Raw genomic sequence first — 17,394 nt, 5'->3', positions numbered from 1 at the left:
CACCACAAGGGGTCGCACTATCGCCCCTAAAGCACCGTGAGGCATTCAAGTGTTGTTTTTTCGAGTAAGTAAAAGCATTTATTATTATTTTAACAGGTTTTTCAGATGCTACTCAGAACTCTTCGGTATTTATTATCAAACACAGGGTTGTTGACAAAAAAACTAATTCTGGCTAAGACAGACTGAGCTTCCAGCAGAACGACCCAAAACAGAGCTAAAACAATTTAAAATACCAAGACTTGTGAAATTCCCATCCAGATGTTCTTCATCCACTTTGATTGAATCCAAGTTACTTTGCAGTGAAGCATGGGCAAGGATTGCAGTCTACATGAGCAAAAATGGTAGACACTTGCCCCTAAAAGAAGTTGTGACTGGAACTGAAAGTCTTTTGGGAGTAAAATGCCTCAGGCGGAGCTGAGTGAATGTGTGGCGCACGGAAGACTTTTGTAATCCCACAATCATTTTCTTTCCACTTTACAATTATCCACCAAATTCATGTTAGTCTGTCACATTATGTCCCAATAAATTACATACACAATGTGGCTGCAATGTGAAAGGATGTGAAAAATACTTTAAGGCACTGTACTAATTTACTGTGCACCTTAAAAGTATAATTTCCTCTTTTTGTAAAGGATTTTAAATATAAAATGTACATTTAAGCTTTTTTTTTTAAGTTTGGATGCAAAGTGCAGCCGTTTTGCTTTATTTTAAGTCATTTCCAAGTCTGCAGAGCTATTCATAAAATGCATATTTAACTACTTTAATCTAATCCCACTTTAGTTTTGTTCAGTAATTTATGGTGCATTTTATGTATATATTTGCTTTCCTTGATGTATTTTAAGAGCATTAAAAAAAATCTGACAATACAAGAATACCACTGTTTATTTGTCACACTAAAATATAAAACACAGAGTCAGTAGTTCTAGACAGCACTAATATCAGGTAAACTGACAAAAAAAATACCCCTTCCGCTTAATTACGTCCAGGGTTTTAAACCAAAACAGGATAATTCAGAAACAAGTTCTCAGCTTTTCAGTCATCAGTTACTTGGAGGTACCTTTGCTTATCTAGGATGGAAGCTGTAGTGTGAGTTTGGGCATCATGGGGATGAATGGCATACAGTCTTCATTCACACTAGCGGCCCGCAATACCAGAAATGCTGCGACACAAATACTTGGACAGGTAGGTTTGTCGTCAATACATTAAGAAAATATTTCTGTGTTAACACGTTAGAGAGCAGCAATTATAAAAGTGCCGATCAGAAGTTTACATATACTCACAATAGATAAGACTGTCATATTAATTTGGACATTTTATCAACACATTTGAATTGCTCATTTACAACAAACTTTTTTTTTTTGTCTAACAGATAAGAATTGGATGTACATGCCTGAATATAAACCTGAGTCTTCTTAAACAGACAGAGCTAAATCAACACATACAGGCTAAAACAAATATCTGGTTAAAGCTCACTTAGAAATTGCAGGGAAACCACATCCTTTTTTGTTGCCATCAACAAGCTTCTGGCATCATTCTGGCAGGATATTTGACCACTTTTCTAATCGGAGCTGACACATTTCAGACAAACTGGTGGGTTTCCTGTAACAGATCTGGCTTCTAAGTCACGATCCATCAAATAGAAAAGCTTTTCCCTATTTTGTTATCTGCTATACCAGCCAGGTTCACGCCTGGAAACAAAACAATTTAAACTAATTTTATAATTTATGACGAGAACATCCAGCCTGATTTTTGCCAAATGCTTTGTTTATTGCTACAAAAAGCATTTGGCTTCCCAGCAACTTGGAAAGGAGCTTTACTGAATGTTAGTGGGGGCTGTGTATATAAATCTGAGCATGTATGCATAGTTTTGACCCTGTGTGGATTACACATTTTCTGAATTAAATCCAAAATTGTACATCCAGTTTTTGCTGCATCGTCAGTCTAGCCAAGAAAAAATGGAAAGCTTAAATCTGTCATCATTAATGGTCCTTAATTATTGTGGCGTTCTTGCCCATGATGAGTGTATATAAACTTCCGACCTGCACTGTACCACATTAGTGTCAAGATCTCATAGAAATGATTAAAACTCCCAGGAGTCCATCCACTTAAGGCCAGCCATGGCGCTGCTCGGGTCGTGTGCAAGAGGACCCGTCATGCCGTATGACAGCGGATGAAACAGGTAGAAACTGAGAAAAGAAGAATTACAGAGGTTTATAAAAAGGTAAGAGAATCAATAATCATGGTAAATAGCACAGCAAAGATCAATTATAGAAAGAGCCCATGCAAAACTGCTATATTTTAAAACGTAGTAATAGTCTGATCACAGAACAAAGTAGAGATAAAAGCTTCAGTGATTATAGATAGATAGATTGATTTTATTGTCCCAAAGGAAATTTGATTTGGGTTACAGACTCTGGCTGCTACATAGTCCAAACTATGCGTCACACTGCATTCACACATAAAACACTACTATAAAAATTCCATTATAAGACAATAAAAAGATACATAAAGGAGCATGTTACATTATATTCACGATAAAAATTTAAAGAGAAAAAATAATAATAATAATGATAATGAATAAAGATGTATAAAAACCGTTCTTTAAAAAAAAATCTGTTTTAAGAGATAATGAATACAAAAAAAAAAAAAAAAAAGCATGTGTCAGTTTAAATGTTGAATACTGTTGCCTATTCCACAATTTACTGCTTAGTGCTATTTGTTGCTTTAATGGAAAGCGGAACAAATGAGTTCTTTTAATCGGTTTAATCTACAGGCAGGGACTCTAAGACGTCGACCTGATGGAAGGAACTGATATTCTGAATAAAGAATATGAGTGGGGTCTGACATGGTTTTCTGGGCCTGTCTGGTTATTGTATCATTGAAGATGGTCTGAACTGAGGGGTGTTGCTTGACTCCCATCAACTTCATTGCTCTTTGGGTCAGACAGGTAAGTTTGGCCTTCATTTGGACAGACAGGTTATGAGTCTTGATTATGACTCATAACTGATTAAAAGGTCAGTTTATATCAATATTGTTAATCATAAAAAAGCTGAAGCATATGAGGAGCATCAGAAGGATCAAGGTAGTGCGTTGAAAACTATATTTATACACCTTGAACTTTTTAACATTTTGTCAGTACAATCATGACAAGGTTTTTATTTGATAGATCGACATAACTGTGACGCTAAATAAAAATCTGAAAAGTTGTTCTTTCTTCTTCTGTGAATGTGGGTCTCTTTGGCGTCGCGAACCATTCCGACCTAATAAGTGTGATGGCGGCCACATTTAAATAGTATGAATGGCCACAAAAACAGAAATGAATAAAAATAGATTTATGTAAAAAAGAAAAAAAATTCGGAATTGAGCATCAGGAGTTGTGATGGACAAGCATGCACACTTTTTCCTGCTTCTTTTAGCCTATCCATGTTCCACTGAGACATATACTATTTCCTAATAACCACTCGGGGAGCAATGATACATCAGTTTTCCATTCAGAAATGGCCAGCATTTAGCTTCAACCCTCTTCCTTTCAACTAAGAAAAATTTTCCAGTCCCTGTTGAAGAAAAGCCTCCCCACACCATGATGTAGCCACCGCCTTACTCTGACCTGTCTACATGATGGAGAAAATGTGGAAAAGTTCAGTGGGTATAAATAGGTTTGCAAGGTAATGTAAAACAAAGATGTAACACGAACATCCTCTTAAAAGTGGACATAACAGACAAATTAAGCAAAACGAGTGAAACACAAACAAACTGAACCTTCACTTAGCTCACCTGTAGAGAACAGTAAATAAGAGTACCATCTGCCCTCCTCTCTGCAGCCAATCAGAATAAGGTTGGCATAGTAACAGATCGGCATTTCTCAGCAGAATGTCTAATGTAACTCCTGTGAGACAAAAAGAAACACTTGAAACACCAAACAGCCATCGTGGCGGTCTATGCTCCCTCTAACAACACCGTCTGTCAGTTAATTTCATTTATAATGGTGTAGCATCTTTACAAATCTACCATATTGCCAAAAGTATTTGCTCACCTGCCTTAAATCACATATGAGCTTCAGTAACATCCCAGTCCTAATCCATAGGGGTTCAATATGACGTCAGTCCACCCTTTGCAGTAAGAACAGCTTCATCTCTTCTGGGAAGGCTGTCCACAAAGTTTAGGAGTGTGTTTATGGGAATTTTTGACTATTCCTCCAGCAGTACATTTGTGAGGTCAGACACTGATGTTGGACGAGAAGGCCTGGCTCTCAGCCTCCGCTCTAATTCATCTCAAAGATGTTCTATCGGGTTGAGGACAGGACTCTGCAGGCCAGTCAAGCTCATCCACACCAGACTCTACCACCCATGTCTTTATGGACCTTGCTTTTTGCTCTGGTGCACAAAAAATGTTGGAATGAGGAAGGGGGCAGCTCCAAACTGTTCCCACAAAGTTGGGAGTGTGGAGTTGTCCAAAATGTCTTAATCTTCTAAAGCACAGGTGTCAAACTCAAGGCCCGCGGGCCAAATCCGGCCCTTCAAGGTAAATTATCCGGCCCTCGAGAGCCAAAAAAAAAGGCATATATCCTTTTATAGTGTATAAAGTGGCTAAAACTGTGCCTCCTGTAAGTGTAACTCACCCCAATATCAACTTTTTTTGCAGATAAACTGTATAAACTGGGCCTAAGGGTGCTACTTTTATGTTACTGTGCATTTTTTATACTACTGTGTGAACTGGAATGAAATTATGAAATGAAAAGTATCGTTTCTACACATGCAAGCGGCCCTTTTAATGACTTCATGATGCCAAAGTGGCCCCATATAGAAATGAGTTTGACACCCCTGTTCTAAAGCATTCAGAGTTAATTTCACTGGAACTAAGGGGGGCAAGCCCTGTTCTTGAAAAACAACCCCACACCATAATCCCCCTCCACCAAACTTTACACTTGGCACAATGTAGTGAGACAAGTACCGTTCTCCAGGCAACTGCCAAACCCAGATCATCAGATTTCCAGATGGAGATGCGTGATTCGTCACTCCAGAGAACTCGTCTCCAATGCTCTGGAGTCCAGCGCGGCGCATTTACACCACTGCACCCGGCGCTTTGCATTGCACTTGGTGATGTATGGGTTGGATGCAGCTGCTCAGCCATGGAAACCCATTCCATGAAGCTCTCTGCGTTGTTCTTGATCTAATCTGAAGGCCACATGAAGTTTGGAGGTGTGTAGTGATTGATTCTGTAGAACGCTGGCGACCTCTTCGCGCTATGTGCTTCAGGATCTGCTGACCCTGCTTGGTCAGTTTACATCGCCTAACACTTCGTGGATGAGTTGCTGTCGTTTCCTAAACACTTCCATTTTCTTATGATACAGCTGACAGTTGACTGGAATATTTAGGAGCGAGGAAATTTAACGACTGGATTTATTGCACAGGTGGCATCCTATCACAGTTCCATGCTGGAGTTCACTGAGCTCCTGAGAGCGACCCCTTCTTTCACAAATCTTTGTAAAAACAGTCTGAACGCATAGATGCTTGATTTTACACACCTGTGGCCATGGAAGTGATTGGAACACCTGATTTCAATAATTTGGATGGGTGAGCAAATACTTTTGGCAATATAGTGTATTTCTTCTTAAACAACTATCTAAATGCTTTTGAGACATTAAGTATGCATTTGTAATGCTCCGATCATCCCAAATAATTGCTTTTTAATTATAGTAGTAAAAATAATTTCCTTGCAATAAAACATTTGATGAACTAAATAAAAATGACTAAAAAGCTGTAAATCGTAACGGAAATAATAAGTTTCTCTTTGTATTATATTGTATTTTTTTAAAGGTATTAATAAAATGAGTAACAATTACAGTGCTGGTAAAAAGTTTACATACATCCATCACAGGCATGAAGGTCCTTAATTTGGGGCTATCTGTGATTTTGTTTTTGAAACATTGAATTTACATGTTGGGCTCAAAAAACAGCATCAGTGGTTTGCTTCAAGGCAAGAACTGAATCACATGTTTGACTTTATTGTTTATTTCCTCTAATCTATATGTTTTATGTACAGACTCAAATATATATATTGAGCTGCACAATGTATGAAATCCCAGTTGTCTTTGCAATATTACTTATCTCAATAATTTGATGATAAAGGAGTGCATGGATGTAATATGTAGTTGGCTTTTTTAGATTTCGGGTGCCACCCTTAGATTTTAGTGGCTAAGACGCTAGAGCTAACGCCATGTTAGAGACGTTGTGACAAGAGGGAAAAAAAGAGAAGAATGGGTTATGTGGCTTAACACCAATCGATGCTGTCATTGCAACATTCAACAACGGTATGACGCCATCTTACACTGCCACAAATATTTGGTTAAATCCCCCCAAGTGGGCAGTATTATTCTGAATGATTATTTGACCACTAGAAACAGCAGAATTCATTTCAAACGGCTGGTTTCATGGCTACTACTCTGCTTTTGAACCCAGTCCAGGCAATTAAAATGGATTAAGGTTATAACCATTCTGGAAGCTTATTATAAGACTGACGCATTCATCCTAACACCCTACTGAGTCTACCTTTTAACCATCCAACCCAAACTAGCACCCTCAGATGAAAGGAAAAGGCTCAGAAAACAAGTCAGGAATAAGCAAGGCACTGACATGGACTAACAGGGTGCCAACCAGGAAAAAGTTCAAACGTCTTTGGACAACCTAAAGGTCTTCTGGAGAAAGACAAATGTGAAATTGTGAACAGAGATAAAAGATTTAGCAGTTTAGGTCCCCATGACAAGTATGAAGGAGTCAAGCTGAGGCCTTGAAGCCTAAAGGGGTTTATGAATGGCCAAGCATGGTGGTGGAGACATCATGGTGAGGGTCTGTTTTGCTGTCAGTGGTGCTGCTGCAGTGCAAAAAAAGTGGGTTTCATTTTGAAAATGCGGACTACCTTCAAATTCGTCAATATCACATTGATTTAACGCACAGATTTTACTACACGTCCCAACAAGAAAACGGTCTCCAAGCACACATCAGGCCTGGTTCTGGTTTGGATAAAGCAGGCTAACAGCGTGGAACTTACATTACTTCAACACAATAGTAAAGTTATAAAAGTGTTTCCAAGGATTAAACGGCAGGTCTTTCGTCATGAAACCAGCCAGTTTAAATGACCCTAACCATTTCCGATTAGAAGAGGGATCAAACGTCAACCAGGATTATACCAGAAGCTTGTTGATGGCAACAAGTGTGTGTGTTTGTCTGCAACTTAATGAGGAATATCTATCCAAAAAGCAGTGGGGGTGTATGTATATATTTGGACTGGTACGTTTCTTTTAGGCTCTGTGGATTATAGAAAACCAATATAAAATTTTAACTTGTGCATCCAAATCTTGTTTTAAAACACTGCAGAACATGTATCATTGTGCTGCCCTGAAATATAAATTTTATAATAATTAATTAAACGACCAAACTAGCATCATTTATTTACATTCTGGTGGATGCATATAAACTTCTAACAAGCACTGTATAAAAAAAAAAAAAAGAAAAGTCGTGCAATAATTGTAAAAGTGTAAAACACATGAGAATCTATTACCCGTTAGCATGCTACTGAAGAGCATCGCAGGAAAGTAGTGGTGATAGTAGAGGACGCGGCCCATGACGTAGAAGGGCAAGTAGTGCAGCAGCCAGCCGAGCAGCAGAAGTCCCCCTCCTCCCCTGAGCACGCCTGAATCCTCTGAAACACGCAAACATGTTGATTTAAAGCTCAACCCATCCTCAGATCCCAGCAGGGCTCCCAGCTGCAGCTCACCTAGTCTTTTCTGCTGCAGCGCGATTCCTCTGTGAATGACCAGGGACGACGCGGCCACCATGAGGAGATACAACCCTAAACTGGCCAGATTTATCCACCAGACCACCTGAAAAGGACGGACCGAATCATCTGCGTTAGCCAGGGGGGCGAAAAAAGGCAAGAAAATAAAGCAAGTTTAAAGGACTTACAGGGTTTCCCAGCAGGTAAACGCGATACTCCGTCTCATTGACGCCTGAAAATCTCAAACCCTTCACCAAAAAACGAGAGAGGAAAAAAGACATTTGACATTAAAGAGGAACACAACCTGAATTTCATGAAAATAAAGAACAAATAAGTTCATGCACCTGGTAGTTGATGGGCCAGTGCCAAGGTTTGGAGTTCATTTCATTGTCTTTGGGTTTCAAGCCACTGTTACCCTAAAGTGACATATATTTCTTATTTAAAGAGGCACATTTTATTCGTATTGACCGTCTTCTCACTGTTACTCACCCTTATCATGACTATATGAGACTCCAGCAAGATTTCAAGAAAATTCGGCTTTAGTAGAGAAATACTAATGTTGGGTACTGCCAAAACAAACCAAAAGGAAATGATGAGATGATTGAAAAGTGAATGGTATCGAGAGAGAGAGAGAGAAAAAATAAAAATCTGAAAAGCACAGGTGATTGAAAAATGTGCGTCGTACATCTGGGATTGACGTGATCCTCTATGTTCCACTGAGAGCTAGGAGTCTCCTTCATGTAAGGACTGCAGGTCACCTCCACCTGCTCCCAGCCCCTTAAGAGAAACAAAACTCAATGTGCGTGTTGATCCTTTACGCGCAGGACTCATCGGAGTCGAACAGACGGGAGGATTTACCACTTCGGAAGAGTCTTGCCGGAGGAGTACAGCACGCAGCCCGTGGCTTTGTGCAGAAAGCGAACTTTGCTGCGCAGCACTTTCACCAGGTCGCCCTTCCGACCGCCGCAGACCTCCACCTGCCACAGGTCGTTGGTGTCCCCCGTTCCATTCTGAGGAGAAGGACGTACTTACTTTAGGAGACATGAAATGTACTAATCTAATATGTGCTCCACGTCAGCCGTACACAGCAGAGTTTCAAAAATGGTGTTATTCATAATGTCACAGCAACAAATTTCAAAGTATTCGATGTGAATTTCCTGGGAGAGACTAATGCAAAGTAGTGCTTCGCTGAGAACTGGAATGAAAGAGTTTTCAAAATTTTTTATAAATATAAATAAAACAAGTTTGGTGTGGATTAGTATTCAACGCCCGATTCTTGATGTCTTCTAGCATTGCAGACCTCATAAAATAAAGCCACAGCCCTGTGGCAAACTGCAAACAGGATTTCTTATGGCTCTCTTTCAACAGTAAGTCAGATTTTCCCCTTTCGACAGATTCTCCCACCTGAGCTGTGGATCTCTGCAGCTCCTCCAGGGTCACCATTACCTACATAATTACCTCCCAGCCTGGCAGTTGTGCAGGTCTGCAGCTGTGCAACACTGTTTCCATTTTTACTTGATGTATTGATCTTCACTCTTTGAGATGTTCAAAGCTTATTTCACAACAAATTGTGCTTTAAACTTCTCAACATTATCCCTGACCTCTCTGCTGCGTTCTTTGCTCTTCGGGACTCTTTTTGTTCACCAACATTCTCTCCCAACCCTCTGCAACTTTCAAAGAACAGCTGGAAGGAGAACTTTTACTCTAAACTAGTTAGGTGACTCCTGGAGGTAGTTTGTTACATAGATATCAAAGGAAAGGGGGATGAATATTATCCCCTCTTTTTGGAGTGTGATCTGTAAAATCTTTAAAAAACTATGTATAATTTTGTTTCCTGAGCATGCACAACGGCGAGTCACCGTATAATACAAAAAATCCACACAAAATAAAATAAACTTTTTTTGACGAGACAAAATGTGACTGAATAGTTTTGCACGGCATGCACAAACCCCGCGTTAAAGGTGCACTCACAATCCCATAGCCTGTAACTTGGAAGTGCTTCTTGGTCAGAGGGGCTTGATGGAGGTGACTGTGGAGGTTACGGGTTGTTCTGAAAGAAACAGAACATTCAGAACCACCCACGTAGTTTGGACTTCGGTCGGCAACGTGAGGTTTCATACTTACTCTTTGTGCTCCAGCCTAATTACGTCACCGTGCCGGACCAAATCAGGGGTCCCAGACTGAGCTAAAAATAAACAATAGACAGAAACATCAGAATAACTATAAAGAAATCACAGACAAGCTGCTTCTGTCACCTGTTTCCATGAAAATGCAGAAAGAAAATCTTAATAAAAGAAGGATCTAACGAAGCATCAAAGGCCACAACTAATAAAGAGCATCATGTCAGACTCCATAAACACGGATCTCTTACTTTCATTATCAGGTTTGCGAACCAACCACACGTTGTTGTGGTCCTTGTGGAGGTAAGCCGTCACCTGTTGACCAAACAGATCTTAATTCAAAGTACATTTATCCGATATATAAGCAAACGCTAAAACGTTACTCTTATAGCCCCAACCTGCTGCTGCTTCGCCCCAACTCCCTCTGGGTATAGGTGCCAGTGGGAGTGCAGATAGCCTCCAGCAATACGGAGATTTTTCACAGTAATGGAGGAGCCATAAGCCAGGTCTGTGTCAGAAAAATGACATACTCAGAAAACGGCGACAAACACCTGAGATATGAGAAAGAATAAATACATTTCTGTATACCTGTATAAACAACAGAAACGGTTTACTTACATTTACTTTATAGAAATGATTTGGGGCACAGAAAACTGTGGCACTGCTGATTTTAACATTTATTCCACTGGTTCTCCTCAAAATAAAGATTTGATACATCTAAAATGCTGTCTGTAAGATTATGCCTCTGCAATAAAAACAGAGACTTTCATGCTCTCTGCACATCTTCAACAGGAGTTTGGGGAAAAAAAGTTTGGTACCCTACAATTAAAGAAAGAAAAAAATTTAATAAAATCATTCCGTTTGAATTGTACTTTGAATAACTTTAAGAGACAAACAAATGCGCCCTGTCTCGACAAGAAGACAGTATGCATAGCAAAGAGCGAACATAATTTGACCATGAAGACAGGTAAAACTAGTCTATGTCCTGTAATTATTAACTATGTTAAAGGTAAAGGCTCCATGCAGCTCGAGGGTCTTATGACGATAATTCAATGTGTTACTGAGAAGTTTAAGATCCATAGGACCGTAGCCCCCTGTTCTGGATGAGGCTGCCAGATGAACCTTGACGACAAATGGAAGCAACTTATCATGCAGTTGACAACCAAAGAAACCTAGATCAACGTCCTAAGAGGTAATGGTGAACTCCGAGCACTAAACAGTCTCAGGCCCCACCATCCATTGTTGTTCTGAGCCAGAACGGACTTCATAGAAGACGCCCAAAGAGGATACCGCTGTTGAAAGCAAACCATAAAGAAAGCAAAACTGGGACTGGAATAAATGTTGACATAAATAAATATTGAAATTAATAAAACAAATACGTCTATAAATAAAAAAAAAGTAATGACTAAATTATTTAATTAAATAACTAAAAATAAATAAAACAAAAGCTAAATAAATGAAAAAGAAAACCATTAATGTAAATAAATAACAAAATAAGCAAAATATTATTTTTTACATACATATATTGCCTTATTTCAATGGGGCATTTACTCATTGGATGGAATATTTGTTAATAATTTATTAATAACAGTGTTTATTTAATTTTTAATTAACGGCTCTATGTGAAGAAAAGCTTTGTATGTTTGGCTTATTAAAGAGATGCATACAGATGGTCTGTTTTTTTGTGGGGGTTGGCTGATTTTTACTGTCTTGTCTTTTCTCAGCAATAGGAGTGGATTTTGTTTTTTCTATCTTTAAAAAAATGTTTGCTGTATTCAGTCAAGTTTATTAATGGGGGTTTGGTTGCACCCAGTTACTGGACATGTGTGGTCTTATTTGAAATTACATTTTTAAAAAAGAAGCATTATTTTTATTATTATTATTATTATTATTATTATTATTATTATTATTATTATTATTATTATCAAGAGATAAATACTTCAATATGTCAATAAAATGTTTCTTTACTCTTATTACTCTTTAAAAAGAAAAAGGCTCCATCTGCATCGTCTGTTCTTGATTTGTGGTCGAGGGCCACACAAAATCTGACCAGCGGCTGCAAATGGGCCTCGAGGTACAGTTTGGACACCCCCTGATTTAAATATAGACCCATGTAAAGAAAACTTTGGAATTATTAAGCATTAAAATGCTTTGTCTGTTAGAACCCTATCTGAGTCACTATTGTGGCGTTTTCTTTTTTTAACAGAAGGGTACAGAGAATTTCGTCCTCATCTCCATCTTTTCACACAAGTTCCAAGTTGATCTTGCAAATAAATTAGAGGAATACCAAGGGTTTTTTGTGCATTTTGTCAACACAGCAAAACAATATTTAATTTCATTCCCTGTTATGTTCAAGACTCACACTCTGGCATGGACGCATTGTACAGATTGTTCCCAATGAGACGCGACTGGAAGGTCGAACTAAAGAAACCATCGCCTGGCCCGCTAGCGATAGAAAAAAAAAAAAAAAAGTTGTGAATCAACCAAATGGGAGAATGTCAATATTCGGTGATCACACCGTGCTTAACCCTCACACTTACCTTTTATTCAACAGAACAAAGTGAACTGCAAATATTGTCACGTAGAGGAAAAGCGGAAGCAAGATGAGGCCAACAACACGGGCCAGGAAGTGCTTCGCAATATCCATCTGCAAGTCAAACAACATTGTGAGGCAGTAAAGGATCCAGAGGATTTCATCAATACAAATAGTTTGTATTATGGGAAAGAAATGCTGCAGTTTACCAGCGATAGACTCAGGTCGCCTAGAATTCTCCAGAGGTCTCCGACTGTGTTCAGACCCACCAGGAGGATGACAAACAGACCCACAAACTTGACCCCGAGAGCCCCAGCAAGACCAGCACCGCACAGTACGAGCCACAGCCACCAGGAGGCAGTAAAAGGCCTGAAAAATAAATAAAAACAGAATGTAAACGCTTTAAATGGTAACAAAACAGCTTAAATTTACTATAAAAAGACCCAGAAGACAAAGAACCACATAACGGATCTCACCTGTAGCTCTGCTGGTTGAACTTGACCATACTGAGCACTGCCGCCATGATGAAGAACATGAGTATGGGGTCTAACAGGATGTACTGAGAGATGGTGATGCAGCCCGTGTCTGTGGCGGAAAGACAAACATTCATTTATTCAGCTAAAGATTTAGAATAAGAACCAAAATTATGAATCAGTGTGCTGTGTAAAACGTGACAACTAACCAAATAGGAGCAGGGTGGCCGTGATGGCGGCAGCAGTGGCAGACCGAGATAGTTCCTGCACTATAAGGTAAGCAAAGACCGGCAGAAAGGACCCCAACACGGCGCAAAACTGTAGACAGGCAGGATGTCAACAAAAGAACATCGCATTTATTAGTCTTTTAAAACACTTGACACAAGAACGTGTATGTGAAAGGCAGCATACCCCTCTCATCCCCCAGTAATTGTGATGCTCATATTTGTCTCCCGGCTTTACAAACGGAAAGGTGCCATCGTAGCCAGTCGTGTAACCAGCGAGCGCGATCAGCATCTGCAACAGAGAAGAGCAGCACATCATTTACCAGCCTCACCACGGATGCTCTCCGTCCCGTTTGCTGAGCTTGAGCTACTTTCAAAAAAAAGAAAAGGCAAGAAGGTCACAATCCAGATGTGCCAAACTGGTAAGGGAGATGCCCTAAGACGACTCGCAGCTGTAAGTCCAGCGAAAGCTGCATCTTCAAAGCATCGAGTCTGGGGGGGCTGAATGCAAATCCACAGCAGACTTTTCAGAATTTTATGTGCAGAGAAAGAAATCAAATAAGTGAAGACAATGAATCATGATTCTTTTCAGTAGATTTTTATGCGCTACCTTGGTTTAACTGTAGTGACCCCTGAAAACGATCTCCATTTTTAAATGCCTGGAACGCCTGACCTGTTCCTCGCCTCCTGCTCCATATAAACAATTGTGACACCCTACCTCTCAGAAACATAGAATTAAGGGCTAGGAATGAAGGGGTAGGGGTCAAGTGCGAGTTGTGCGACCTCTGAAGTAGAGATGCACCGATCCAGTTTTATCCGATCCTATCCGATACCGATACCTGCACTGGGCGTATCGGATGATACCCAATCCGATACTACTGTTGCATGAATGAACCATATACCTTGCAATGTGAGTTAAGGCATAGGCTTGACATAAACATTGTTATAAAAAAAAAAAAAAAAAAAAGGTCTGCTTGTGCATTAGCATGGTAACCTGACAACAGCCAGCTGTATGTATCGCTCCGCCTAGCTCCACTCACATACATCTGGGACACGGCCATAGGCATTGCCTTTACTGAAGGCTGGGCCTTATCAAAACTCCTTGCATATGATTGGATAAGCCACTTGTCTGTCATCTTTATCAACGTGCTATTTCAACCAGTCACACCGAAGCTAACCCGTGACGCTGATGAGACCGACGCCGGAAAAAAAATCCTTTTTTTTTTTTTTTATGTGTTTGCGGCTCTAGTGCAGGGTTTCCCGCAGCGCTATCTTGGCGAGGCGGCCGCGGAAAACGTGTCGTACACCCCCCCCGCTCCGCGTAGAAAAAGTCATCCACCCCCCCACCCCCCCCCCCCCCCCCCCCCGCTCCGCGAGTCGGTCCGCCTCGCATAAGCAAATCCATGCGGGAAACACTGTAGTGGCACACCTTTTATTGACAGTGAGCTGACAGGAAGGGGGGGGAAAGACAGGCGGCAAAGCGCCGCGGGTCGGAGTCGATCCCGGGCTGACCGCGTTGAGGACTAATAGGCCTCCCAATATGGTTAGCGCTAACCGCTAACCGCTCCGGGGCGCGTCCGCGTACGCGCCCCGGAAAACAAAACTTGCCAAATCCGGTCGGGAGAAGGGCGAAAACATGGTTTCCACCAACAAAAGCCTTCAGAGCCGTTCTCTGATGTTCTTTTAATGAAACAATATCAGATAGATTGGACAACACGGAGGAAATAGCAGCATCAATGCTAACGCTTGCTTCCTCGATGCGAGCCGCCATTGTTGTTGGAATCTCACGGTGGCTTCTCCACTACGTCACATCCATGAAACACCCGCCCTGCGTCCTGATTGGCCAGACCAAAAATTTGGTTGGGGAAATCATTTTCAATGAGCCGTGTCCCAGATGTATGTGAGTGGAGCTAGGCGGAGCGATACATACAGCTGGCTGTTGTCAGGTTATTAGCATGGTGCTTTTGGAGGCGCTTATTTAAGTTTGTGGTGCTGAATTTACCAACTTTATCACCAACCCTCACAGCCTTCATGTTGCAGATACGGCACATTGCAGTCGGACTTGTCGGCGTATCAAGTCTGAGAAGTTTCCAAATAGCAGACTTAAAAATAATGGGTCGGTCCGGTGCTTGACCACGTTGCTCTGTTTGTTCATCACTAGCTACTGTGCACGCTCTGTGCGATGACGCAACCGCCACTGTAAACACAGAACTAGATCGCTGTAAATGTACGGCTGTGCATGATATTATGACAGGAAATTACTGGATTGGAATGCTGATAGGCGTCATTCATCCGATATCCGATCCGGCTAATTAGTCAATATCAGAGCTGATACCCAATCCGGCTAATTAGTCAATATCGGAGCCGATATCCAATCCAGCTAATAAATCAATATCGCAGCCGATACCCAATCCGGCTAATTAGTCAGTACTGGAGCCCATATCCAATCAAAGTAATTAGTCAATATCGCAGCCGATACCCAATCCGGCTAATTGGTCAATATCGCAGCCGATACCCAATCTGGCTAATTTGTCAATATCGGAGCCGATATCCAATCCGGCTAATTTGTCAATATCGGAGCCGATACCCAATCCAGGTAATTAGTCAATATCGGAGCCGTTATTCTAATCCGGCTAATTATTCAATATCGCAGCAGATACCCAATCAGGCTAATTGGTAAATATCTAAGCCGATACCCAATCCAGGTAATTAGTCAATATCGGAGCCGATATCCAATCCGGCAAATTATTCTATAACGCAGCTGATACCCAATCAGGCTAATTGGTCAATATCGGAGCCGATACCCAATCCAGGTAATTAGTCAATATCGGAGCCGATATCCGATCCGGATATCAGATCGTGTTTCTCTACTCTGAAGTCTTAATAAAAAACTAACACTCGGGCAGCTCACCTTTCCAAGAGGAGGATGCACATCAAAAAAGAAGGTCCTGTTGATGTAGTAGCTTCCCATCTTCCCAAAGTGGGTTTCATCCCAGCTGAAACACACAGGAGTCTTTATTGACAGATGCTGAAGTGGTGTGTAAACAATGGAGGGAGTTTGAAACGCAACTCACCACACATGAGGGGGCTCTGTGATATTATAGAGGCGTGTAGCGAAGGAGAGCCCCGTTACCACCATGAGCAGCAGTTTGTTTGAGGGATCCACCCTTCTTCTGGCTGAAAGGTCAGCAGATGATCCATTTGAGGAGGGGGCGTCATCTCCTTGTTTGTTGCTGTTTGACGCCGGAGCGATCAGGGATTGATGGGTCTGCTCTGGTGAAGGAAAGACTTTCCGGTTTCGGACTGTGGAGGTGTCCCTCGCTTTGTGCCACTGAGAAATGCATTCTTCTTTTGCCATCAGCGAAAAAAACAAACAAAAAAAAAAAACACCCTGCTAAATGACCACCTAAACGTGTGGCTGTAGAGTCATGTAGCTGGTATGTCTAGGCTGATAGCATGTAGCAAATATATGTATTTAAAAAAATAATTTAGTAGCAAGTATCAGCTCTCATTGTTGTAAAGTCTATTGGTGCATTTAGTGTTACCTCTTTCCTTTAACAAATTAGCAGACATTATACAAGTTATGTTGTCGCCGAGCTTAAAAATGTTTATTTAAAACTTCCCCAAACTAGCCTGTCAGCAAAATAATTCCTCTGGCAGCGAATAAATCCAAGATAGTTGGTGCTAATAGCCTCGGTTTCCCGTTATTAGTCTAAATAAGCAGCCAAACGCCACAGTTATGCTTTTCACCTGGAGGCATGGAAAAGTGCACTGGACGCGTTGCCTTCTGGGAAATGTATTCAAACACAGAGCAGACATACATAGCCGTTGACGCCGTGTCGCAGGATAAAACACAAATTCCCACAATCCCTTTGAGGGAATTCTCAAACTCGTCCCTCTACGGAAAGCCGGAAGGATCTTTTAGAGGGCGGAAAAAAAATCCTCCGGATCTTCTCTAGTGACCCTGAATCTTAAGCGTGTTTGTTCAGTTCGGCTCCCCTAACGACCTACATGTTTATCATAATAATCTAAATTTGACAAGAAGGAGGTGAATCCAGAAACTGCTTTAGAAAAAAAAAAGAAGAAAAAAACAGCAGGGAAAGCGCTTTATAATGGCGCAGATTTAGAATTGAACCACCAGAGGGCAGAATTGGATAATTTATAATCTATCTATCTATCTATCTATCTATCTATCTATCTATCTATCTATCTATCTATCTATCTATCTATCTATCTATCTATCTATCTATCTATCTATCTATCTATCTATC

General features: G+C 40.8%; 1 protein-coding gene across 1 annotated transcript; it reads right to left on the bottom strand.

Annotated features, from left to right (window-relative positions):
* Window positions 1–864: 864 nt before the first annotated feature.
* Window positions 865–16,907, bottom strand: pomt2 (protein-O-mannosyltransferase 2). Its single transcript, XM_036150645.1, has 21 exons — window positions 16,198–16,907; window positions 16,035–16,119; window positions 13,311–13,415; window positions 13,109–13,217; window positions 12,903–13,011; window positions 12,636–12,795; window positions 12,434–12,540; window positions 12,256–12,338; window positions 10,292–10,401; window positions 10,145–10,208; window positions 9,898–9,958; window positions 9,745–9,823; window positions 8,632–8,783; window positions 8,459–8,550; window positions 8,263–8,339; window positions 8,118–8,189; window positions 7,962–8,021; window positions 7,774–7,879; window positions 7,558–7,698; window positions 3,775–3,886; window positions 865–2,186 (listed from the first exon to the last, which is right to left on the bottom strand). The coding sequence occupies exons 1-21, from the start codon at window positions 16,479–16,481 to the stop codon at window positions 2,081–2,083; spliced, it is 2,274 nt and encodes a 757-aa protein (XP_036006538.1). The 5' UTR covers window positions 16,482–16,907; the 3' UTR covers window positions 865–2,080.
* Window positions 16,908–17,394: the final 487 nt, after the last annotated feature.

Source organism: Fundulus heteroclitus, chromosome 19 (assembly GCF_011125445.2).
Source record: "Fundulus heteroclitus isolate FHET01 chromosome 19, MU-UCD_Fhet_4.1, whole genome shotgun sequence".
Lineage (NCBI taxonomy): Eukaryota > Metazoa > Chordata > Actinopteri > Cyprinodontiformes > Fundulidae > Fundulus > Fundulus heteroclitus.
This window is presented reverse-complemented; position numbering and strand designations above follow the sequence as displayed.

Bases quoted from the DNA above. Each gene is read 5' to 3' on its own strand.
- pomt2 (XM_036150645.1), bottom strand. From the start codon at position 16,481: ATGGCAAAAGAAGAATGCATTTCTCAGTGGCACAAAGCGAGGGACACC. The intron at 13,218-13,310 runs GTATGCTGCCTT...GCCTGTCTACAG, and splicing joins ATTACTGGGGGATGAGAGGG to TTTTGCGCCGTGTTGGGGTC. The intron at 9,959-10,144 runs GTAAGAGATCCG...GTTTATTTTTAG, and splicing joins TCGCAAACCTGATAATGAAA to CTCAGTCTGGGACCCCTGAT.